General features: G+C 37.4%; 1 protein-coding gene across 1 annotated transcript in view; it reads right to left on the bottom strand.

The window, feature by feature from the left end:
- The window catches only part of FBN2 (fibrillin 2), a 287,333-nt gene extending 261,822 nt beyond the window's left edge, over positions 1-25,511 (bottom strand). The window contains exons 1-5 of the mRNA XM_049786704.1: positions 25,252-25,511; positions 24,344-24,426; positions 19,155-19,253; positions 16,176-16,271; positions 11,185-11,280 (exon numbers count right to left, since the gene is read on the bottom strand). Coding sequence (XP_049642661.1) covers positions 11,185-11,280; positions 16,176-16,271; positions 19,155-19,253; positions 24,344-24,426; positions 25,252-25,511 — 634 coding nt within the window. The remainder of the gene's footprint in view (positions 1-11,184; positions 11,281-16,175; positions 16,272-19,154; positions 19,254-24,343; positions 24,427-25,251) is intronic.
- Between the last annotated feature and the right edge of the window lie 1,353 nt (positions 25,512-26,864).

Here is a 26,864-nt window from a genome sequence, read left to right as displayed (position 1 = left end):
TTCTAGAAGATGAGACACCCATAGTTTTCTTCTTTCTATAATGTGCACTAAATAAACATTCATAATATTACTTAGATAATACTTAGATAACTATGTATTCAAAATTGCATCATCTGCTATCAAAAGGTCCCTATACCTGACTTCTCCTTTTTTTTTTTTTTGAATTTTTATTATGGTCAAAGAGAATTACAAGTCTTTCACAGTAATATTTAAGGCACATAGTAACAATGAATGAGAGGCATTCCCACCACCAATGTTGTCCTCCCTCCACCCCTGTTCCCAGCATGCATCCCATATCTTCCTCCTTTATACCCCCCGTATGCTAATGTAACTGTTCTTCTGAAAAAAAATTCATTTCAGTTTAAATTTTTTTTCAGAATGTTACTAAAATTCCTCAAAAAAGACAAAAAATGGAGACTGAATAATCAATATCCATTCTCACAGTTATGATAAATAATAAAAACAAAATAACATTAGAACAAAAGTTCTCTTTCAGTCTGAAAAATAAAAGCACACACCTGAATAGAATGAAAATGGTGTCCCAAAAGGCAGAGGACACTAATGATCCTTCTTCTACATGAAAAAGGGAAAGAGAAAGTCCTCTAAATTTCAGCAAGTCTCACCAATTACCCCTTCATACAAGAGTTTAGTTGATATTGAAAGTAACAGAAAGTCTCTATTCACTAAGGTAGAATTTCACTTGTAAATAGGTAACAGAAAGGACCAGCCATACTGATCTCTACCAGATGAGAGATGGAGAGGGAAGGGGAACAAGACAGTGAAGACAGGAAGATTCGTACCACACAATGTCAATTATCCCCAGAACCCTACAGGAGAAGATCTAAGAAACATAAGAGGAAGAATTCTCAGAGTGGAGGGCTTAGACTGAAATCTCTCGTGATCACCACAGAAAAGAGTTACTCTGATGGGCTCAATGTTTAGTTTGATACCCTGAAAGCAAACATGCACAAGGGACTGCTGCTAACTGGAAGGAAGGAACAATCCAATTTTCAGGGCTGACTTCTTTGAAAAGAGAAAATTGTCATGGTCAAAGACAATGATTCTGGCATAAACTATGCAAAGAATAACTGAGCAAGTTCAGAGTGCAGATCTCATATTTTTAAAGCTTTCCAAATTCTAGTCCTGCTCTTCAGCTCCTCTCATCGGATGGGAACATAAGATGCCAGGGTCCCCAATTTCTCTAAACACAAGCTAGGGCAGAAAGATAACTCTTACTCACTTCTAGAGAGATAAAAATAAAGATTTATCCATACAGAACTAGTGAAAATAGAAATTCTGAACAAAGATAGTAATTTTAAACATGTAAAAGAATATACTGATCAGTATTATTAGTGAAAAGTTCCTTTCAAACAAACAAGAAACTGTATACGTACAGAATGTAGAAGTGGAATGGAAATTAATTTAAAAACATTTTTAATAAATAAGTTCTTTAATTCAATCACCATGAGATACACAAAGTTATTCATGATTGGGTTTCACTCATACAATGTACAAAACACATCCCTTCAACAGTGCACATTTCTAGTCACCAATTTCCCCAATTTCCATAGTGCCCTTTACCTTCCCTTTTTTCTGACCTCTTTCTGTGGTAGACATTTTCCTTCATTTGCTCTCTTGCTCTCTTTCTTCTCTGTCTCTATCATTCTTTCTCTCCTCCTCCCATTTTTTCTTTTAGATGCTGCAATTTGCAATATTGTTACTGCAGGGGCATCATGCATATCACTTTCAGTATATTCTGTTGATCTTTTTAGTATAATATCCTATCTATTAATTTTGAGTCATATATATGTATATTATAAATAAATATATATCTTTCTCCTGTGATTTACTTTAACCATGTGTGCACCCATATCTCTTCAGCCAAAAAGGGCTGGCTGTTGGCCATGACTAGGTTATCCCTTACTGTGAACACAGCTCAAAACTCTTCAGAGCTTCCTAGTAAGTGGTAAAAATCCAACAAAGCCTGTGTCCCTGGAGTGAGTTACTCCTTTGCTATCTGATGTACAGTATCTTGAAAAAAGTAATTCAATATATTTTATTGTCTAAATTTTCTTCTCATAAAATTCTGAGTTTTAAGTTCAGTGGTTGAAATATACATTTTATGAAGCAAGAATATTACCCCTAACTAGATAAAGATGCAAAGACAGTAAGTAATCCCTTTAATTCAATTGGACAACATAAAGTTTTACTTCTTAGACTAAACAATTAAAACAATATGAAATCAAAATAGAAAACATATTACTTTTATGTAATGTATTTACAAAAGTTTTAGTTAAGTGTAAAAAAAATTGAGGTTATACTCATATTTAAATTCCATCTCATCTATGGGTAATTGTGAGTAGATTTCTTATTTTAATTTTTGATGTTTTTATTTATGTGACATTTAAAAATGACATTTGAGGGAGAATTTTGCTAAACGATGTGCCACAACAGATTTTCAGTAAATACTATTTCACACAATATTAATTTTCGATTTCAAATCAATGCTAACAACAATTCATAGATACTTAAATCATAGTTTTTTTTTATTTTTTTAAAGAAATTCTTACAACTTTGCTTTTTCTTTTCTTTTCTTTTCTTTTTTCGGTTTTTGGGCCACACCCGGTGACGCTCAGGGGTTACTACTGGCTATGTGCTCAGAAGTCGCTCCTGGCTTGGGCGACCATATGGGACACTGGGGAGATCAAACCGCGGTCCATCCTAGGCTAGCACTGGCAAGGCAGACACCTTACCTCTAGCGCCACCGCACCGGCCCCTTCTTTTTTTTTTAAATCATTTAAATTATATAAATTAATTTAAACCATAGTTTAAATGAAAAGACTATATAAAGCTTATGGGACCATTTCTTTTAATTAGTTGACATAGAATGAGTTCTCCTGAGTATTCTTTGCCCTCCACTTGTCACTCCACATTCCTATTTTACTGTTTACTATTCCACCCAGTGAAGAACTGCTTTTACCATTTTCTTCCCAAAGGAGTCTCTTGATGCTGGCAGATTAGACTTTCTGCATCAAGACCTACTTTTTCAGCTTTACTTTCTATTTTTTCCATTTCTCTAACTTTGCTTTACAGCTACAACAGGTGAGTAATCCCACATGAACATTTTAAGGATCTTTACTATACCTGCACCTTCTTTCATCCTAATTTTTCTCCACAGAACCTCTCCTGCATGCAATCATGTCTTCCCTAAAAGGTACATGTACAGACTAGAGAGGAAAAGGGGGCAATTTAAGAGTTTAACTAACATACATTTTTTACTACTGCCATTAAAATAACCACATCTATATTTATGATCACTAAAGAGTTAAAAAAAAAGACTGACTGAAGAGACTGATGCCAATGGTTATTCCTTATTAAATGTTTTATATTATAATATGTTTAACTCCCAAAATAAATACTCAAGGTTGATTTAGTAGACAGATTTCATCTACATAAATAGGAATGACACAATAGTCATTTTTTCAAGGTCACACAGATCTTATTAAGTTCTGAGCCTGACTGTACCTTGTTTTCTTAAAAATAAAGGAAGTGTGTCATCTATATACAGCTACTATCTGCTAGCCTTTACAACTATTTTATGTGCCAGAAGCTTAGCTCATCATTCTTAGTCTTCGTAACTCTTAAGAATAACTGCAAATTCATACTATATCGAAACCTTTAAATTCTGGTATTGTTTATGAAATTAGAGTATTTGGAATTTTTGTAAAATGCACTGTAAATTCCATGAGTGCATTCTGTCCACACACGCACATTTATTATTAATTAATGGCTAAAGACATTATAATAGTGCATTTTATATAATGTGTCTGTAATAGCTTTGCCTGCCCATTTTCCATCGCAGTTATAGCATCTTTCTATGTAATGCTAAAATAGAAAAATAAAAAATACTTAAAAGTTTATATAAATATAGGATATGAATATTATTATTTTGTACTTCAAATTTCCCTATAAGTAAGTAGTTAAATTAAATTAAAACAAAGAAATTTAGGGGCCAGAGCACAGCAGGTAGGATGTTTGTCTTGTATGCAGCCAACTGGGTTCCCTCCCCTGCATCCCTTATGATCCCCGAGCCTGCAAGCCTGCCAATAGTGATTTCTTAGTACAGAGCTAGGAGTAATCAATTAACTGATTTTTTTTTATTTCTTTTATACAAGCAAGTGGCTTTTCCCCAAGCCTTACATCTCCTTTTTCTATCATTCTTCCTTTTCTTTTTCATTACTACCTTTCCTTCCACTTACCACTGTCTGCTTTTTTCACTCTCGTTTTCCTTTCCTTGTGTTCTTAATGGCCCTTTTAAGATAAGGATGTCATCTGAGCTAGTGCCAAAAAAGTTAAGTTCCCACAGATCTTTTGGAATTTCTCCGATGCCCATTTAAGGCTAAGTTTAGCTTAGACAGTGCAAAGTTATAAAATGTGTTAAAGCCTTATGAGTGCAGAAATGTCTGTTTGCAAATGCAGATTAGTATTTCTAACCTGCATGGTCAGTGACATGATATCTCTGTTCCTTGTTACTTCACACTAAATAGAGTGCAAGAAAAAAGATTAATATTCTATAAAAAGAAATGACCAGTCCATTAACTGGTAATGGACAATGGAATTTAGATAATATTAAAAAATGTTATTTATTCTAAGATTTCACTATCTTATAATGCCAATACATAAATTAGTCTAGCATTTTTCCAATAAAATAGTTACCTTTTTTAAATTCAGACTTAACTTCAGAAAATATTACAAATATCTCTTACTCAGGAAGCATTCCTGAGCTCTTCTACAAATGTATCCCAACTCCCATTATACTATTGACTGTGTCAAATTACATATTTTATTTTTTTTGTTTTTTGGGGCCACACCCAGCGGTGCTCAGGGGTTACTCCTGGCTGTCTGCTCAGAAATAGCTCCTGGCAGGCATGGGGGACCATATAGGACACCGGGATTCAAACCAACCACCTTTGGTCCTGGATCAGCTGCTTGCAAGGCAAACACCGCTGTGCTATCTCTCCGGGCCCGTCAAATTATATTTTTAATTTAAAAAGTGAATAGTCCCATTACTTACATAGTCTATACTCGTTAATGGAGTATGAATAATTAATCACGTCACTCGAGTTCCAAGCAGTTAGTCTAATAAATAATAACATAAGTACTCAATAAAATTTGATAAAAACTTATAAATAAATTTACTTTAGCTCTTTTCCTGTGCATTCTCATAAGTGACTTAGGAAGAGTAAAATAAAATGCAAACACAGCCAGGAGTAATTCCTGAAAACAGCTGGTATTGCCCCTCCCCAAAAGAGAAAACAACAAGAAAAACAAAATAATGTTAATTATAAAAAGCCTTTGTAAAGAATAATTAAAAAGCTTTTACACACACATACACACACACAACTTTTTACAGTAAAAGGAAAAAAATATCAAAAGCTCTAAACTTTCAAAGGCCAGGAAGGTGGCTCAGCTTTCCAGCACTTGACTTGCATATGTGCAGTCCTGGGTTCAATCCCTGGCACCACAAAACACAAAAACACAAAGGCCTTAAATTTCACATATTTTCAACTACTCAGCAGTCAGATCATTAGGGAATATCCTAAAAATAAAATCAACAATTGTCATCACAGCCTTTTACATTAAACCAACTAAACTAAAAGAAAAACCTGGAACTCTCTCCAAATGCAACTAAGAAAAGTAATTACGGCCAGCAGCTATAATAGTATAATAGAAGTTTAAGATTATAAGTACATCATAGTATACCTCTATTCTGGATCATATTTTAACGTGGACTACGTTTATTTTGAAATATAGAAAATATCTTCACAAACATCAACTAGTTGTAGAGGTTAGAGATACTTTCTCTTCATTATTAATTAAATGTGCAGTGCAACTGTTCAATCTATTGCCTTATATACTTCAAAACACAAAAGAAGCAAGATATAAGCACATTTCATGGAACATATCTGTAAGTTACAATAAATCCCATGGTTTATAAACACTTATAGGTAGTAAGTGTAGTATAAATAAAGTAAAATCTCAAAAATGTTTAAGGCAGAGCTAGAGAGATAGTACAAGATATAAGTTGACTGTCTTGAATGTAGCCAACCTCAGTTGATTCCTGGCACCATATATAGTCCCATGTCCCACCAGGAATGATATCTAAGCATAGAGCAAAGAGTAAGTCTTGAGGACAGCCAGGTGTTGTCCAACCTTCCCCCAATATGAAATGTTAAAAGCAACTTATTTTGATTGGGGGAGTGACGAATAACTCCTTTTTTATCTTTTACTCTCATATTGTCTGAGTTTTATATTACATGTTATTTTTTATTGTTTTGGGGCCATACCTAATGGCACTCAGGGCTGACTTCTGTCTCTATGCCAGAGAACACTCCTGGTGGGCTTAGAGGACCATATGGGATGCCGGGACTCAAACCTGGGTGGGCTGAGTGCAAGTCAAGTACCCTACACACTATACTATTGCTCTACCCCAAAGGCATTGCACTTTTATAAAGATAGAATGATTTTTTTTCTAAACACGAATGCTATTTATTTCTTAGAAGTATCAAATCTACTGTGTAGAGAATTCTGTGTGACAGCAGCTAATTTTCTTCAATGGCCACTGTGCATCCGTTTATGCTATTAGTTTGCTGTTACTTGAATGTTCACAGACTGAACAAACCTACCCTGCATATATTTACAACTTTCAATGGAATTAATATTGATTAATGAGTGTATGGGTTATTTCTGAACAAATTTGAGTCTTGTCTACATAATTCTAGAATTCAGGAAAACACCAATTTGCCTGTCTTCACTCTTGATCTTGAAGAATTTGGTCGAGATAAGGTTATGGTTTAATAGCTGCTACAGTTACTTCAGCCCCTGAAATTTGAGTGGGGAACAAAAATTTAGAAAATAACTCTAAAGAGTCTATAATCAGACTTCAAGTTGCCACAGTGCAAATTTGAGGGGTAGATTGTGGTTTGCGGCTGACTCCTTTTAGAAAAGAAGTCATGGCATGAAACAAGATGGGCTGTAAGTGTACATCCGCTTGGGTGGGAGGCACAATTACGCAGTCTGTACAACTGGGACTCAATCATCGAACACTGTCTGAAGGTGGGTAAGTGAACCTGTCTGAAGGTATTCAAGCTGAGGCCAAGTGATTTCTTTTTTGGCAAACTTTGAGACAACGATTTCATGCAGTAGCTCTGCATCTGGATGATTTTATGAAAATTACCCATTTTTCATTTTACACAAACATTTGAGAATTTAAATTTTATAAAAGTTTCATACATACAATTTGATCTCACAATTTCTTTTCAAAGTAAATTTGGATCAAAAAAGGAGTTTAAATATATGAACAGAAAAAAGTTAATCTCTAATTCTGCTAATGAAGGTATCACTTAATGAAACATGTACACTTTAAATAAAATATCATTTAAGCATTAAGAGTTTGAAGTTTTACTAAAATTATTCACTGTTATATGAAAGTCGTATTTTACATGATAAAAACAATCTGTAGTAGCAATTTGTGCACAATTTTAAATGACCTAGGATATATTTCTAACAGATGGTTCTTACATAATTTTCAAGGAAAATTCAATTACAAAGTAATTTGGCTTCAACAATCATTTAAGTCAAAGAAGTTGAATTGGGGATTCTGGGCAGTCCACATTTGTGTTCAAGTAATCATTGTATTTTTCCAAAAATCCTTTAGATGAATTCATTTCTTGCCAGCCTGCTCTTTTCAATTTTCTATTAAAATCAGTAAGGCATATTTAAAGTGTTAAGGGTGGAAATGCCATATATTGCATTTTATATCTATTATATATAAAATGTTGATTTAGTCTCCATGTACTCTCAGGTGTATATTAAATACAGTATTTATCCCCTTTTCAAAATGATCTATTTGCAGAGAAACAAAATGTATGAAATAGCTTAATATGCTTTGGATATATCTCAGCTGCCTGCCTGCCTATTACAATCAACGTGTGACAACAAGGACTAATTTTTTAAAAAATGTACTGAGATATTCTATGGTTTAATGCAATTAATAACAGTTTCTTATGCACATAATTCCAGTATCATATCCATCACCAGTGTATTCCCTTCCTCTTCTAAAGATCCCCCAAATCCTACCCTTCCAAGACCCACTCCAATCATTCTGTATAGATCCCTTTTCTTGTTTTTTTTTTTATTTATTTTATTTATTTATTTATTTATTTATTTATTTTTTGGTTTTTGGGTCACACCTGGCAGCACTCAGGGGTTACTCCTGGTGCTATGCTCAGAAATCACTCCTGGCAGGCTCAGGGAACCATATGAGATGCCGGGATTCAAATCACCAACTTTCTGCATGCAAGGCAAATACCTTACCTCCATGCTATCTCTCCAGCCCCCCAATCCCTTTCCTTCTAACTAACTTAACTGAACATAATATCCTTTAGTTCTATCCCTGTTGCTGCAAATTGCATTATTTTTTGCAACTTTTAATGCTAAATTAATGCTAAGTTTAATGCTAAGATAGGTCAGCAAGACAGACTCCAATGATAGCCAGTATACACAGCACCAACACACAAGTTAAATGTCAGAGTTATGCCAGTTATTAGCACTCTGTCTCCAGCACAGAAAGCCTATCAGAAGTTCAGATAGCAGGAAATCCAACTATGTTTTATCTTACATATAACATCAAGAGACCAGTTTAAATATTAATTAATTATATATTTATATTTCTTCTTAAAGAAGGAAATATACATAATTTTACAGAAAAGGGGGAACAAATATTTTTGTGGGGGTGTAAGTAATAGTGCAGCAGGTAGTGCATTTGCCTTGCATGCAGCCCACCTTGGTTCAACCCTCAGCAACCCATATGGTTCCCCAATTCTGCTAGGAGTAATTTTTGAGTGCAGAGCCAGAAGTAACCTCTGAGCTCCACTAGGTGTGGCCCCAAACCCTCCCCACCAAAAAAGAACATATATTTTTGAGATTTGGTAACTGAGTAAAGACAATAGAAACTTTAAATGATAGTTGGGCACATATACCTATTCGTTAACATTTATATAAATAAATTATTATTTTTATTTATGTAAGCAACTTTTTTTTTTTTTTTTTTTTGGTTTTTGGATCACACCCGGCGGTGCTCAGGGGTTACTCCTGACTGTCTGCTCAGAAATAGCTCCTGGCAGGCACGGGGGACCATATGGGACACCGGGATTCGAACCAACCACCTTTGGTCCTGAATCAGCTGCTTGCAAGGCAAACGCCGCTGTGCTATCTCTCCGGGCCCTATGTAAGCAATTTTTAAATTACAGCTGATACTATATTATTACAATGTTAACACTTAAGCTTTGGTATAGACAATATGAAAAAATATCATAGATCGATTTTTTTAGAACGACATGTATATCCACGAGAAATATATTTAAAATTTTGAAGTTTATGGTTGTGATTCAAAAGTTGAAATTACTAAATTACTTGGAAGAAATGAAGTTTCTGAAATATCATATGAAGATCAGTAAAAAAGGGAAGCTGAGTAAATTCATATGAAAGTGAGCATTGTAATTTTTTTAAGAAATCCATATTTTGTAAATATATTCCCCAAGCCAAACTACTAACTAAACACATTTTGTAATTTCTTCTGAAAATTTGTTACAGTGCATGTAAAATGTATGTATGTTTTACTGAATTCTCATACGCTTAGTAAGGACTAAGGAATCTAATGAATAAATAACTATTGAGGAATGATGTTGTACTAGCTGGAAGACTTCAAATTCAATCTCCCAATTCTTTGCCAATAAAGCACTGAGCTTGAAATTTGCCTTATGATGAAAAGGTTTCAAAATTTACCTGACTTCCTTAAAAAAAAATAACAAAAATCTAAGCTCCACCAATTATGTTTCAAACTTTAAATTTATCTATCTTTCAATCTATGGTATTTAAAATGAAAACCATCTACGAAATTTCTTTTGTTTTACTATTAACAATTTATCTTTTATTGCTAACATTTCACAATTTTTTTTAAATAAAAGCATTTGAGAAATTTACATTTATTCTGTGTAACTTAAACTGTCATTTGTGGAATGTACTTCAGACCCTAGAAATCTCAGTCACCTTAGAAATAATATAAATATCTTGAGATATATATACACACAAGTATGTATATGTTACAAGTTGCATTCATCTTACTTTTAATATTTTACTATATAATTATAATTTCTCAACTTCTTTTCATGATCTAACCAAAATACCATAAAATTTATGTTAGATAAGTATAAATTTTTAAATATAAGATTTTTTTGTTTTGTTTTTGGGCCACACCCGGTGATGCTCAGGGGTTACTCCTGGCTATGTGCTCAGAAGTCGCTCCTGGCTTGGGAGACCATATGGGACGCCGGGGGATCGAACCGCGGTCCGTCCTAGGCTAGCGCTGGCAAGGCAGACACCTTACCTCTAGCACCACCATGCCGGCCCCTCTTCTTCTATATTTCTCTAACTAAACTCAACACTCTTTGTGGTGAGATTCATGACGTGGGCTGTAACTTCCAACCCTCCTCTCTTTTGTGTCTAAAAATTATTGCAAGAATGTCTTTCATTTTTCTTAAAACCCATAGATGAGTGAGACCATTCTGCGTCTTTCTCTCTCTCTCTGACTTATTTCACTCAGCATAATAGATTCCATGTACATCCTGCATGGAATATCTTTGAAAACTGATGGATCCATGGATAGAAGAAAGGTTTTCTCTTTTTTTTTTTTCTTTGTCTGACTCTGAATATGTCACCTCAATAACTACTAGTAGTCTTACAAAGAACTCCAAGGTGGGGCAATACTGACACACAAAGGAGGACATGGCAGAAATGGAATAACAGAATGGGAGTCTTGATCACATGTTTTTTGAGATAGGCATTCTATTTCTCTCACTCATTAACATTGTCATGATAGTTGTCAGTGTAGTTATTTCTCTAAATGCAGCACTCTAAACAGTGACTCACAATTAGAATTAAGGACATTATTAGAATTTACAATTAGACATTTATTATATGAATTAAGTTAAATCTTACTATTCAAGTCACAGGCATTATAAAGGAAGAAAAGGATCATAATTTCATTAGAAAAATATTTTGCAATAGGTAACAAAAAACGGTTTTACCATAAAATATGTCCTTCAAAAAAAGAGATTTTCTTACCTCTTTCACACTGTGGGCCAGTGAATCCATACACACAAGCACAGCGATTGGGTCCAATACATCGTCCACCATTCTGACATCCATTTTCACAAACAGCTGCACACAAAAACAGTAGGAAGCTCAATGTATAGTAAATCTAGAAGTAACACCTAGGGCAATGTAGTGGAAATATAACTGATAGAATATCTTACCTCTATAGATACAAGTTAGATAGCTATTATTACTCATTTTAATAAATATACTTAAGTGTATACAGGTAAACTTAACATACTAGTACATATGTATACTTACTACTAATGTATTTAAGGAATTGCATACTAGCATATGTAATTAACAAAAGTTATCAAAAGGTACAAATTACCTGTCACGAAATAAATCACAAAGATGTGGAGCATAATGACAACAGTTATTAGTATTGTAATGCATATATTAAATTGCTAAGAGAATATATCATGTAAAGTAACAAAGAAAAGAAGAACAAATACCCAAAAGTAATAGAAACTGAGAACATATCCTTAATAGAAAGCTTACTACTGTAGTGGTGATAGAGAATAAGAGTGAAGGCAGGGGGATACTGGGACAAGATAGAAAGAAGCTGACACTCTTGTGTAGGATATAGTGCTAAAATATTTTTGTATGAAACTCTTCCAGTATTAATATTGTAAACCATAGTGTATAAATTTTTTTCAAATTCTTTTTTATCAGAAAAAAGTATATCTGCCTAAGACAGATATCTAAACTTGCTATAATCATCATTTCACAACATATACTTACAAAATACTGCTATTGTATATCTGAAACTTCCAATGATATAACAATTCTACTTCAAAATAAAGATTTCAGGGGCTGGAGAAATAGCATGGAGGTAAGGCATTTGCCCTGCATGCAGAAGGATGGTGGTTCGAATCCCAGCATCCCATATGGTCCTCCAAGCTTACCAGGAATGATTTCTCAGCATAGAGCCAGGAGTAACCCCTGTGTACTGCCGGGTGTGACCCAAAAACCAAAATAAAATTTTTTTCAGAACCTTGTAAAACAAGTATTTCTGCAAACCATACTGATGACAGCTGATTTCAAGAATGCTTTTTTTATTAAGATAAAATATTGAGACTCAAAGCTTGTATCCTATAAGCCAAATATTTGATACTCATAAAAAAAAAGAATGGCCCTTTCTGACCATTGTCCCTCAAAGAGTACTTAAGACATTCAGAAGAAGTGAGAACAACTATGAGGTTTTCAAGTGAAGAAAGTATCAAAACTGGGGTTAACTGGAAAATCCAACAAACAGGCTTGTCATCTATGAAAATAAGACTATTTTTCTTACCAAGAACAAAATTGTCACTTATCATCATGCAAAAATATCAAATGCCTTGTTAAAAGCAGCAAGACCAAAAACTTACTTCATAACAAAATAAAATTCCATCTTAATGCAACATTACACCAATGATCTTAAGAGACATTTTTGGAGTCTGGAGAGAGTATTGCTGTTAGTATGCAAGCCTAGCATGTGCCTGGCCCAGGTTTAATACCCAATGTTACTACATGATACTTGGAGGAAGAGAACCACCAAAGTGGTTTGGAAATCTGTAGTACTTTTAAGCTTCTAGCAGCACAACATCTTTGGTCCCTTACATTGAATCATTGCCAGTTGAGCAGAATCAGCCCTGAAGCATCTGGAACCTCCTGAGCACTACTAGAGAAGCAAAACTAAAAGTCTTTGCTTGCAACAGTCTTTGCTGAAAGACAGGAGTCATATGTGTTTGACCCTAACTCCACATCGTTCTGATTTTTCCTGCCTGTCCCAAGTTGAGTGCAAACAAAGTATGTGTAACTCATCATTGCTATGAAAGAGGGTGGTAACATATGTTACTGTAAATATGGGTGTAAATATGGGAGTAACTATGGGGGATTGGAAAACATGACTCAAGAGTCTGATAAACACGATGAAGTTTGGGACAGAAATATAGGAGGAAAAAGAAACCTATCAAAATAATCTCCATGGGATCTATTTCCACAGAAACAAGGCTCAGGATTCAAATGTTTCCATTATGAGAAAGTTACACAGCCAAAGACTTAACTCTCACATTTCATGTGATAAATTAAGCTGTGGTAAATATTCTTTAAATATTATCAGGTTGTAAGAGATGTGAATGAATGTCACTTTCTCAGATATAATCTCTTATACCTAAATGCCAGCTTTTAAGATGCAACTGAACAAAACGTTCTGAATTGGCATTCAACAATTTTCCTTAGCTAAACATTGGGAAAAAAATCTCTCAGTAACTTCCATAAACAGATTCCAAATCCCTGTCCAGAGGTCAGCAAGATAGTACAGTAGTGAAGGTACTTCCCTTGCAGCTGACCTGGGTTCAGTGTCCCAGTACCCCAGTACCCAGGGCTCTACCAGGAGTAATCTCTGAGCACAGGGCCAGGAATAAGCCCTGCACATAGATGAATATGACCCCTAAACCCAAACCAAATGAAATAAGTCCCAGACAGAAGAAGAAGATCCAACAAATTATGTCTGCCTTGTAGAAAGAGCATATTATAGAGAAAAAAAAAAAAACTAGTATACTCTGTCTAGGTCAAATTAACTGCCTTTCCTATTGCTCCATGTTTGTTTGTTTTTTTTAAAGTTTGGAAAATATTTACTATTGGGGTTTGGGAGGGTTGGGGGGTGTTTATGTTTTTGTGGGGTTTTTTTTTTTTTTTTTGGTTTTGGGGCCAGACCAGGTGATGCTCAGGGGTTACTCCTGGCTCTATGCTCAAAAGTCACTCCTGGCATGTTCCGGGGACAATATGGAATGCCGGGATTTGAACCGGGGTCTGTCCTGTGTTGGCCGCAAGCAAGGAAAATGCCTTACCACTGTGCTATGGCTCTGGCCCCAGTACTTACTATTCTTAAAAAATTATGCAGGCATGCAACAAGCCTTTATTGTTATTTTTATAGCATGATTGATTGCTTAGTTTCTGGACAATACCTGGTTGGCACTCAGGGGTCACTCCTGGCCCTGCACTCAGAAATCGTCCCTGGCAGGCCTGGGGACCATATGGGATGCTGGGAATTGAACTAGGTCCCTTCCACATTGGTAGTAATTTATCAGATAATTTCTAATATTGAGTCAGACTGTCTCCCACTTACCCTGTTTTGTTTGTTTAGAACAGAATTCTCAATGCTAACTATGAGTTATTTACCTTTTCACTCACTAGTTCATACTCTAATACTACTAATGTATTTAAGGAATTGCATACTAGCATATGTAATTAACAAAAGTTATCAAAAGGTACAAATTACCTGTCACGAAATAAATCATAAAGATGTGGAGCATAATGACAATATCACAATAGGAACTTGGTAGCATTGTGTGGTCTGTTCTCTGATGTCCTCCCAGCACCTTGAATAATGTGGGCTAGAGCTATACTCAGAGGCCATTGATGAAGGGCATGGGAAAGTTACTCTATTGAAAAGAACTCTATGTATCTAGAAAAGCAACTCAGCATTTTTTAAAATAATGTGTTAGCAAGAATCCTTTAAGGACTTTTCTGAAATCATAAGCAGCAAACAGTTTCATCTGCTTTATACTCAACTTCATAATCAATTCAACTAAATAATCTACAATTTAAGAAGTACTCCATCAATCATAATTGAAGGGGCTGAAGTGATAGCACAGCGGTAGGGCGTTTGCCTTGCACATGGCCAATCCAGGACAAACCTAGGTTCAATCCCAGGCATCCCATATGGTCTCCAGAGCCAGGAGCGATTTCTGAGCACATAGCCAAGAGTAACACTCCTGAGCGTCACTGGGTGTGGCCTCAAAACCAATAAATAAATAAATAAATAAATAAATAAATAAATAAATAATAAATATAATGTTAGACATTCTAGAACATTTAAGGCTTGGTCTAGAATTCTATGTTAAAATAAAAATGAGAAATCATTAAGATGGGGTCTTGTAATCAACAGCAAAAACTAGACTCTTTCGACAAAAACTAAGTGAAGTAAAAAGAGACATTTTTAGGATTCATGATTCAACTTTATTTAATATCAGACCCTTCCATCTACCCTTAGCTAAAAATATGGAGATTCCCATAAAATCCCACAATTTGGGAAAAACTAATCAAAAGTATTCCCTAGTGGTGTGTCGTATTTCAGGAGCTATAATCCTTACATCCTTGCCAAAAGTTATTCTGTGATTAATACAGGATATTCTCTAGTGAATAAAGATAAGAGCTTTCTTGGACTAAAACTCCCTCTTTCACAATGCATCTGATTTGGGGTTTGGGAGGCTCCCAAGCAGTGCTCAGTAAAAATGGAACCACTTCCAGGAATTCTCTGCCAACTTGCTGAATGGTTCACAATCAGGCCAGTGATGGGATGTTGCCTAGTCAACAGTGCTGCAGGCTGCCTGAACAACCTCAGTGGTACCCAGAGGTTTCAGAGCCATACCTGGTGGTATATAGAGTTAGGTTCAAACTCTGCACCTCACATATGCAAGACATGTATTTCTGACTGAGAGCAGACTTATAAAAACTATTTCATAGCTTTCTGTGATAAAATTGAATAATTAAATATATCTGAGTAGCAAAGAACAATGCTACAGACTAAATTTCTAAGGGTAAATTTTTAGACAGTCTAAAGAGAGATTGAAAAAGAAAGAGAGATCATGAAAATTTCACTTATTTTTCCCCCAAGAAATATATTTTGTGAGGTTAGATAAAGAAAGACAAGTCATGTTTATGGTTATATTTCAAAAGTAATAAACTGCAAATGATATTCAATAACATTCATATTCTAAAATGCAAAAATTCTAAAATAATTCAAAAAAATCTTAGAGAAAAAATTCTGGAAAATCATTTGAAAGATGCGTTTTTATATCATAAAATTAGTTCAAAGATCATAGGCTTACAAATAAGTTAGACATACTTAGTATGAAATAATGACAAAATTAAATGATTTCTAATAAATTAAATCCATTCCATATATCCCTTACGTTGTCCACAGTAAGTTCCAATAAATCCTTTCTGGCACTGACAATGGTCATCTGCACAAGTTCCACCATTCATGCATCGAATGCTGCACTGTTGAACTGCAGAAACACAAGCAGAGCACAAACTATTGATTATAAAATGTATACTGTAATGCTCAAATTTATAGCATGTCTAAGATTTAAAAATCATACTAAATATACAAGTTAATAACATCCACTCTACAGAAGAAAATATTTTGCCTGTTAGTTGTCATAAGCACAGATGTAGCATATTTGCTATAATGTGCTGTATTCACTATGAGTTTAAAATATTACACTTTTGTGTTGAAGGGAATAAATCTAAGGTGACTTGATGCAGGGGGTACATAAGTATCTATCCAAAATGTGAGGCCTGAATGCCCTGCATGATAAGTTTTATGGCCTGTTGTTAGGAGGAACTCATTGGAAGACAAACAAAACCAATGAAACAATAGATTGTGATACATTTTATGGAAGAAATTTTATTGTGAAGGAAAACAATTAGGCTGGAACCAAGGAGCAATGTACATAAAGGGGAAAAACAAGACCACTCTGATGTAACAATATCTAAACTCAGTAATGACCAAAAATAAAGAACTAGGCTTTAGAGAGACATCTGAGAAATTTTACAGAAAGAAGAAAGCAACACATCAAAAGACTGTGAGCTAGAAATGGTTTTCTCATTTGAAGACTCTAATGAATCACATAATTACGGATTGGGAAGCAGACATTTTGAGAAAGCAGGTAGAGGACAGCTAAATTACACAAGGCCTCTTTGACCACAGAAAGGTATGCATTGTATCACAAATGCTACAGGGAATCTAGAGAGGATTTGATCCTAGAAATGACAAGTACTATATTTAATAGATTAACTGATCTGCAGAGAACAGATGTGAAGAATAAAGTTGCAGGATTAATATATCAGTATGTCACTGCAGCAGCTTTCTGTCAAAGATATGGGTGATCCTGTGATAGGCAAGGATATCATACAACACTGGCAGCAATAGATACAAAGATGGCATTTTTATATACCATATGACAGCAATAGAGAAAAAAGGAAAGAAAAATATGAATTTGAGATATCTAAGAGATGTGCATTTGTATATATATGTATATATGTAATATATACATAGATGTATGTATTTTAGCACAACCTTTGGACCTTGTTCAAAGCTTTGATAAGAAAAAGATAAGCATAGTTGGCGGAGCACCTTGTGACTGACACTGACATTTGTTGGAGCAAGAGAAACCATTAAAGAAGTAAATTATCCTCAACAATGAATTAAAAGATTTGCAACTTTAAACACTACACATTTATGACATTATGCATTCAAGCAGAGTGGTCAAATAGAAAATAGATATGTGACTGTGAAGCCCAATGGAGGGAGCTACTATAGAGAGTAATAAACGTACTATTACTAGGGTTACTACTATTACTAGGGTCCTACTACTAGTAGTAGTAGTATCAACTACTGATAGTTGGTGAGAGTTGATAGAGTTATCAACATACTGATAGATGGTGAAGATACATGTGTAAAATGAGTTCGTTTGGAAGACAGAACTCAGTAGTAATACTAAACTCTGAACAGAAGGCTAATAAAGAAGGTACAGAGAGATTCTTATAAAATATAATTTACAAAATCCAAAATATAATACAGAAGTTAGAGAGCTCGCCTTGGATGTTTTATGCAACTAACCCAGGTTGATCCTTGTACACCAGATGGTCCCCCAGTACCACCATGCATGATCCCTGACTGCAGACCCATGGGTAAGTCCTGGGTACTTCTATCTGTGGCCCAAAACAACACAACAAAGATAACTAGGGCCCAAGTGAATGTCACCAACCCAGATTGATCCCTGGCACTACTTATGGGTCCCAAGTCCCACTAGTCGTGATCTTATCTTGGAGCAAAGAATCCTGAGCACCACCAAGTGGGCCTTCCCTCAAAAAGGGCTTTGAAGAATAGATGAATACACTACATGGTATAACATCCCCCAAACAAGTAACTAAATGGCTAGGAAAATGATGCTGTTTTCAAAGTTAAATCAGAATTTTAACCAGAAGTTATGTCAAAAGGCAGACATTTATTAAATAAATCTTGAGTCAACTCTGGATTAAAAGATAACATGTCTCTACTTGTTTTAGAAAAAATTTAAATGTTTAAAATGTAGATAACTGTTTAAAATGTACAACCTTATCATAGTTTGAGGCAGAATTAAAGCATGTTTTAATTTTGCCATTCCTTTGTTATGCTATCTTTAATACTAAAGTAAAAAAAAGTGAACTTTAAAGATACACCTTTTAAGTTGACCATGAGTAATACAACCTGAGTCTTCTATCAAATGAGTTTATGTATGTAAATAAAATAAGCTATATAAAAAGCCTCCTGTCCAGTATACAATTATTTGTTATCTTCTCAATCCTATTATCCTCTTTTCTAGTTTATGTGCACAACAGGATATAACATGAGATAAGCAAAACAAAGAGATAGTACCTAGGATTTGAGTCTATAAGCTTTGGTATCAGAATACCTGAATTTAAAGTAAGTATATATTATCTTGGACAAGTAAGCTTATTTGTACTTCAATTCCTTCTTCATAAAATGTGGCAATAAAATATATCCCTGTGATCATGTGAGGATTAAATAAAATAACAGAGTCAGAGTTATTTTAAAACAGTATCAATACATTCAAGTTTAGTAAGTTATAGCTATCATTCAGAAAGCATTAATTCTCCATTAAATCCAAATTCTTTTAATTGCAGAATAAAATTATTTTTTTCTCACTGGAAATCATAAGTTCCTGTCCCCTCAGTTGGTGGTGATAATAGCCAAATCCCTAAAGATGTATACTGCAAAGATTAATACAGGCCTACTTAGTGAGGAAAACAATCTTGACTTACATACAACCTTCAAAAGTACATTTATAATAAACTCAAAAGCTAAGAATAATAAAGGAACATACTTGATTTTGTCCCACAAGCTGGTGATATTTGTCCACTGGAACAAGTACACATGTTTGGACGGGAACAGAATCCATCTCCACAACTATTTCTACAAATTGCTGTAGAAAACACAATGGAGACGTGAATGAATAATCAGTCAATAAACCAGAATTTTTAAATCAAAACCTAGGAAACACATAAAATATGTGATGCAAAGTAACTAATTTCAAATTGTAATTAAATTACCTAGGTAGACATGGGAATAAGAAGGAAGTCTCACAAATATTATGTATGTAATGTGCAAAAAAATCATCACATAATTCAAATCGCTTAGCTTTTCTATCATTACAATCAAGGCAAAGAGTTCAATAGCATTCACTACAAATTTCTTGGTTCTAGAGAACTGAGTGGGTGGAGGAAACCCAGAGGATTTACATAGATTTTACATTATGTTCAAAAAAGTCAGCTAACTCTACAAAGGACCTTCTCAGAAGACAGAAAATGTGACTTGGTTGAGCTGGGGATTTCAGGCCCCAACAACCTGGACAAACCACAGGGTTCCTTGCACATTCCTCTCCTGCTGATATCTGACCTGCCCTATCATCAATCTTTATTCTCCTTAATAATTCCTTCTCTCCTTTCTCCAACCTTTCTTTTTCCATATTACCTCCATAACATACCATATTCCTGCTGCTCAGAAAAGCTACTAAGACATTTTGATGAAGAGAGAGGCAAAGCCTCCTGCAGCTGTGACCCTCCAGGTATGAGGGTCATTACAGCAAAGAATGCTCACTCACATACACAACACATACCATGGATATACAATGTCTTTAGATGAGTGCCTTTAAATGGGATACCTCTGTCATATTTAGAATCAGTTCATTCAGGAGTGAAGATTTATCCCTAGCGCCACAATTGAATTGTCTCTTTGAACACAAAGGCTATGTGATTTAATGCTCCATGACCAAATAAATACATGAAGACAAGAGCTCCAGAAGCCCTGAAGGTAGAGATCAACGTAGATGGGAAAGTGTGGAGGAATCACTTGCCACAGAGGGGGCCACAGTTTTCAAAACTATTTGCAACCTTAATGAAGTGGCTCTTACGTTATGTGAAAGTAAAACTAAAAACAACTTCTTTCTTCCTCAAATAGTCTTGAAATCTATATAATGTGCTCAGCACTTACATTAGTAGTACTCAAAGAAATGTCATGTATCATGGTGTGAAGATAGAAAACAAATTTAGGCAAGACTCCTAGCTTTTGCCATAAAGTTTAATATTCTTTAAAATGTCCTAGATTCTGGGATCAGAAAGATAGTAGAGTAGGTAGGGGGCTTGTGTTGTGTTCTACCAATCTGAGATCAATTTGTGAGCACAAAATATGGTCTTCCTGATTCCTGCCAGAAATAAAGCCTGAAAAAAGAGGCAAAATTAAGCTTTGAGTATCAGTGGGGATGGCCCCAAAAATAACAACAACAACAACAACAACAACAAAATGGACTGAAATTTGGAGGCTATGAAATAGTATAACTCTTAGTTCCCAAACAGGGTTTGATTTCTAGCACCCTTGAGAATTTTTGAGTACAGTCTTGGAGGTCCCCAGAACTTCAGCATCTTTAAGTCTTTGTATTGACCCATTGGCCCGGTTGCCTAAGAATCACTAGTGGGGCTCCTGGGCCTCCTTAAAATTACCCAGCACCCCCCCCCAAAGTTCTAAATTATTCACCAACAAAATATAATCATTTTTTTCAACTTTCATTAAGTTGAAAACTTTCATTTTCCTAGCATAAAATAAAAAGCATTAGGTCTAATCTTCAAGGATATGCAAAGCATTCCTACCCATTGCCTACAAACAAGAGGTAATTAAAATGAGCTAAAAACTGGTCATCTTCAGATAGATTCTGATTGTGACTGTGAGCATACTTACTACATCTATAAGAAAATAATTACACTGCTCTAGGTCTTTCTTACCACACTTCTTCCTAACTGTGATATGCCAAGGTCTAAAGTGGGCTTCTCATTCTCTCACTGACCCACACCACATTTGGGGGAGAAATTCATAGCTTCTCTGGAATTAGTTTTCTCAAGGGTAAAATCAAACACAGGGATTCTATTGGCTTGTTCTAACGTTTATTCATTCAAGCCTTTAATGCTCTGATTCCAAACCAATTTTCCCCCATAGATATTCCAAATATGGAAATATTCTTTATAGAATATATATGTGTTGTAATTTCACAACAAATATGTCAATAAACACAATTTCCACTACTTTATGATCTAAAATTATTAAAACAACTCAAATTTAAAGCAAAAAGTGTTAATTCCATTAGTTTGAAAACAAATATTTGTAAGTTTGGAAGAATTTCAGTGATTTTTGCCAATCACAATCACAAACAATAAAAACAAAAATAAAAATAGACTCAAATCTAAATGTGTTGCTTCCAGGGATTTAAGTAATAGATGGCGGTGGTGGGTGATGGGAATGTTGCACTGGTTAATGGCAGTGTTCTTTTCATGAATGAAACCCAACTACAAACGTATTTGTAATCATGGTGCTTAAATAAAGATATTATTCAAAACAAAGAAAGATCTTTTTGTTCTCACATCTTCTCATATAAAGATTGGTTAAATCTAAGCAGTTTAACATCTAGAATTTGATCAATAAATATCTAAAGAAAGAGAGTATTGGTGAATGAATATTTGAGCAAATTAATATTTGTACCTTGTTTTCTAGTCATATTTATTTTTTATTTAAAAGTTGTCACAAAGTAATTTTATTGGTAGAAACTCAATAAATACCATAATATCACCAAATTAAATATAAAGATATAAAAATTTGCTTTTGATATTAAAGTGGTTTCATTTTTATTTTCTCCAGGTTTTGATTTTAAATATTAAAAATTGAACTGCAGAACTTAATGCAGAATTTAATTAAGTTATCGGGGCTGGAGTGGTGGCACAGCGGGTAGGGCATTTGCCTTGCACACAGCTGACATAGGACAAACCCCAGTTCGATACCCCAGCGTCCCATATGGTCCCCCACACCAAGAGCAATTTCTGAGCACATAGCCAGGAGTACTCCTAGTGTCACTGGTGTGAACCAAAAATCAAAATAAATAAATAAATAATTTAATTAAATTCAAACCAAAACTACAGAAGCATTGTATTTTTTTTTTATCTATTTGTGTACTGATTTACATTGTCAGTCATTTGAATTACATTTTTGAGGGGCCCTCACCCATGGTGCTTGAGGGACCATGCTTTGCTGGGGATCAAACCTGAGGTTCTGCCTGTAAAGCATACACTCCTGCTGTGCCTTAAGCTATTGCTTAATCCTTTGAATTTCTTTTTATTCTAAGTATGTATTTTTTATAGTTATCTCTTCCCAAAAATGTTGCAAATGTTTCTTAAGATGTAAAAATAATTTAAAATTGAAGATACCTTATCATTTATGAAACATTCAAAACATTTAAGATATAATTCAAAAATATTCTAATATTTTAAGTAGTAACAATGCAGGCTACAATGTTCCTTATACTCTGAGATGTCTGATGTTAATTTTATAATGCTACAAGTAAAACATGGAATAACTAACAAATTTACAGTTTTAAAAATGACACTCCCAGGTCATATATATGTATATGTACTCATATACATATATATAATATTCTGGAAGACTGTTCTCTGGAATTCCCATTCCACACTGATCCAATAAAATCTGACTTTACAGATTTTCAACACGTACCATAAAGCAATCCCTTCTCCTCGGCTGCTCTCCAACTCAATAATGGCAGTTTCATTCATTACATTTAGTGAGTCAGATTTTCCGCGGTGCCTAAGTCACTCCTGACTGGTATGGCAGGTGTGTGGTGAGTGACATTAACCTTTCTGGATTCTAGAAACCACATACGTTTTAAGCAGCTAGGGTAATGCCCAACTGGTTTGAAAAAGTAATCACACCCTCAATAAATGCCTCAGACTTAGGACTTCTGTGTTGGGAAGTGAACATGTAATACTTTCTTTTGCATAAAAACAAAGGCTTTTTAGATGTATTTATTTCTAATGTATTTATTTTACATATTTTTTTAAAAAGTGTTCTTTCCTTTTTATTTCTTTGCTCTTAGATATTGTGAAAATTTAGAGAAGAAAATTACACTCAAGATTTTCTTTCTCTTTTGAAAAGCTTGAAATAACATATATATGTGTCTATCTCAAACCCACAAACCAATAAATATAGAGACAGATGCCACTACATCCTTTTTTCCCCTTGGTTAATGTGGCTTGCCTCTTTCCTCTATTCACAGTTACATAATGGTGTTGTCCCTGGAGAATATCAGGGTCAATGTAAAGTCAAGACTGGTTCCAAATGACTGGTGCTGTCTTTGATACCTGGCTCTTTTCCTGACAAGACAAATATGGCCGGGCTGTATAAACATACAAGGAGAGAGCCAGTCACACTTCAACTCACAAATGCAGAGGCACGTGAAAGAAGACATTCCATAGTCCATTCCTGAGAGCTGATAACTAATGACTTCTCCAATTTAGACTTTGGGGAGTCAGGTATACAATTTCGACTGGAATCGTCAGATGATATGCTGAACTTTTTCAGTTCTGTAACATACACCTTGGAAATGTATAGCATATAATGAGATCTACAGTTGAAAATTAAAAATCGAGTCACTTGGCAGGCTTCTCCCTTTTAAAAATGTTGTTAATCTGGATCAACATTCCAAATTCATGCGAGTGCGCCTTTCCCATCTAGGTTTGTGGCTGCTGAGATGAAACCACAGATAATAAGGCGGTTTTGTACAAAGGCCTAAGAAAGCCTGAGCCTCTGTGGCCTCAATCTTGAGCACATGCAAAAGTCAGATCATTCACATAATCATGCTGTGGCCTTATCTTTAGGGGGAAAATGTGGTTTCTGTTATCTAGGGTATCGCTATATTCCACTTTGGGCTTGTATTATTAGAGAAAGAGTATCTTTCAAATTCCTATTATTATTGCTCTCCAATAGAGTGGAATGAGTTCTTCAATAGACAAGATGCTGATTCTTCCCTATTGTTCAATTGGGTTTGTGCCCTAATTATCATCACCACTGGATTCTAAAGGCAATTGTATGTCTATACCACCAAAGGTGTTCAAGTGTTTGTCTCTGACAAGAGACATAGGGACCAGGCCAAGTTTCCCCTCCTCTGTTTCAAGCACTTACGGACAATGCACTGATTTCCTCCAGGGAGTGTCTTCCATCCTGGGCAGCAGTAAGAGTGGAACCTGGATCCGCACACATTGGGCCTGCGATGGACAAATGAGATCACAAATGCGCTGAGTAAGATTCCTTTAGCAAATTCCTGCGCAGATAGATTGTGGGACAACCAACCTCAAAGCACACTTCAAATTCTGGGGAGTTGGGGCACAGACTTGAAAATTATGTTAAGACGCTGGGTTGGGGGAAGTCTGAAACGTTTCAATGTTCCCTTTCATGTGTCCTCCCCTGCCGTCTTTTAAAAAGGCCAAGAGACATGGAAACATATAATTTGCTCCTATTCTAGCCTCCGGGGCCCAGAGAACAAAAGGAAAGTCTTGGTTCAAAAATCCTTGCAGATCCTCAAATACATCCCTCCCTGATCAACAGACACTCCGGACTGACATAGCAAGGAATGCGCTTCGGAAGGTACGAGAGAGCGATGAATGGTTCGAGTGAATGGTAAGACCAGCACAATTCCTCAAACAAAAGGCCCAGGAGGGGCGCCCCTGACGGTGGGGCGCGGGCAGGCTCCACCAGCTCCAGCGGCGCGAGGTGGACTCCAAATCCTCCTTCCTCCCCAAATGGAAAATCTGTTCCCGTCCCGCAGACTTCTGCATAAACTCAGCGATCTGCACCCAGGATTCTCGAACCCCCACCAAGCTGCCCAGACCTGGAGGGAAGGTATTTTTCTAGAAGAGCTGTGGAAGGAACGCGAGAGGTGGTCTTGGAAGAGATTTGGGGTCTCCTAGGGAAGGGACCGGCTCCTTCATCAGTCTGAATTGGGTTCGGGGGGGAAATCAGAAAAGAAAAGGGGTCGGAACGGAAAGTTGCCAAGTGGAATCTTCCCCTTAGCGTGCCGCCTGCCCACCTACCCTCGAAGCACGTCCTGCTGTCCTCGCCTGCGGACGCGGCTAGGTGCCACGGCGCCCTCCTCCCGGTACTCGGGCGCTGCGAACCCGCCTTCCGAGCCGGCCGCTCCGGGCCGGACCTGTTGAGGCGACGGCGGCTGGGATCGGGGCGCATTGGGCGCTGGAGGCTGAGGCTGGGGCTGGCCGGCCGTGCCCTGAGCCCAGAGCGCCACGCAGCCCAGCCACACCAAGTAGGGCTGGAGACACAGTCGCCTCCTGCCCATCGCGGCCAAGCTCTGAGTCCGTCCCCGAGCAGAGCAGAGCGGGGTGCGCAGAGAAGAAGAGAGCAAAGACACCCGTTTGCAGGGCCCCCCCTTAAAAGATCGGGGTCTGCCCAGCCCCCTTCCTGGGCTCCCGAAGAGAGACTCTCTTGGACTTGGGGACTACCGGCTCCAGGTAGCGATCGGGCCCCCCACCCCCGGACCCGGCTCTTAGCTGCGCGCGGGTTCTAGACTAGCAGCGGCGCGGCACGGCGGCGGCGACAGTCCGGCCAGCAAGCCCCCGCGAGGTCCACGTTGCATCCCCCGAGCCACGGCCCCCGAGCGACGACTCCGGGACCGCCAGCGGGCGGGGGGCGGGAAATTACAAAAGTAACCGGAGCAGCCGCGGCGTAAAGTTACAAAGAAAGCGGACCTTAAAAAGAAAAGGGGGGCGCTGGGGGGCTGCTGGCTAGCAGCGACTAAGGCGGAGTCCCGTCCCGTGCGCGCCCGGCACGGCTTCGTGGAAGGCTGCAAAAAAAGGGTCCGAAGAAGCCGACGAGCTAACAAAAAAAGTCGTTTCCCCCAGGGGAATAAAAAATAGGGGGTGTCGGGGTGCTGCGACTCGCTGCGCTGGGCAGCGCGGGCGGCCAGGAAGCGAAGGGGCGAAGGTGCGCGGGGCCGGGGAGAAGAGGGGCAGGAGGGGAGCCTGGAAGCCGGGGAGCGCGGGTTTTGAGGCCCTGCGGGGCGTGGGGCGTGGGGAGGGAGACGGGGGCGGGCCGGCGGCCGGCCGGCTGTCAGTGGGGGCTGGAGCGCCTCGGTCCACACGTGGGGCGCAGCCTGGACCCGGGGGCCGGCGCAGAGCGGGGCGGGGACTTGAGTTAAGGGGCGACAGGGTGGGGAGGCTCTCGGGGAGCTGGGGGCTGGGGGAAGGGAAGAGGCAGGAAAGGGGGTAGGGCGAAGGGAGGAGAGAGAATGGAGATGGGGAGAAAAAAGGGGGCGAGCCAAAAAAAAAAAAAAAAAAAAAAGGAAGGCCGGGCTGCGAGAGGGACTTTGGAAAGACGGATTGGCGAGCCTCGGGTGCGAGAGGAAATGAGCGGGGGGCTGGGTGGGGGAGCGGGGGAGAGGTTCAGGCTTACGAGAGAAGTGGAAAAGGGGAGAGAGAGAGGGCCCGGGGGCCTGGAGGAAGGGGCTGGAGGGGGGGGGGCGAGGCGCTCGTCGGCTGGGCTTCCCGTCCCCCCCTCAATTGACCGCTAGTTCTGTTTTGACTGCTTGCACAAAGTGAGCGGACTACGGGGGAGGGGACGGTTAGGGACCGGGTTTGGGGTGGGGGGAGGCAGCAGCCCCTTCCCCTCCTCCTTGATCGGCAGCCAGTCCTCG

Source organism: Suncus etruscus, chromosome 14 (assembly GCF_024139225.1).
Source record: "Suncus etruscus isolate mSunEtr1 chromosome 14, mSunEtr1.pri.cur, whole genome shotgun sequence".
NCBI lineage: Eukaryota > Metazoa > Chordata > Mammalia > Eulipotyphla > Soricidae > Suncus > Suncus etruscus.
Note: the sequence above shows the minus strand (reverse complement) of the source record. Positions and strands in the feature narration are given on the sequence as shown.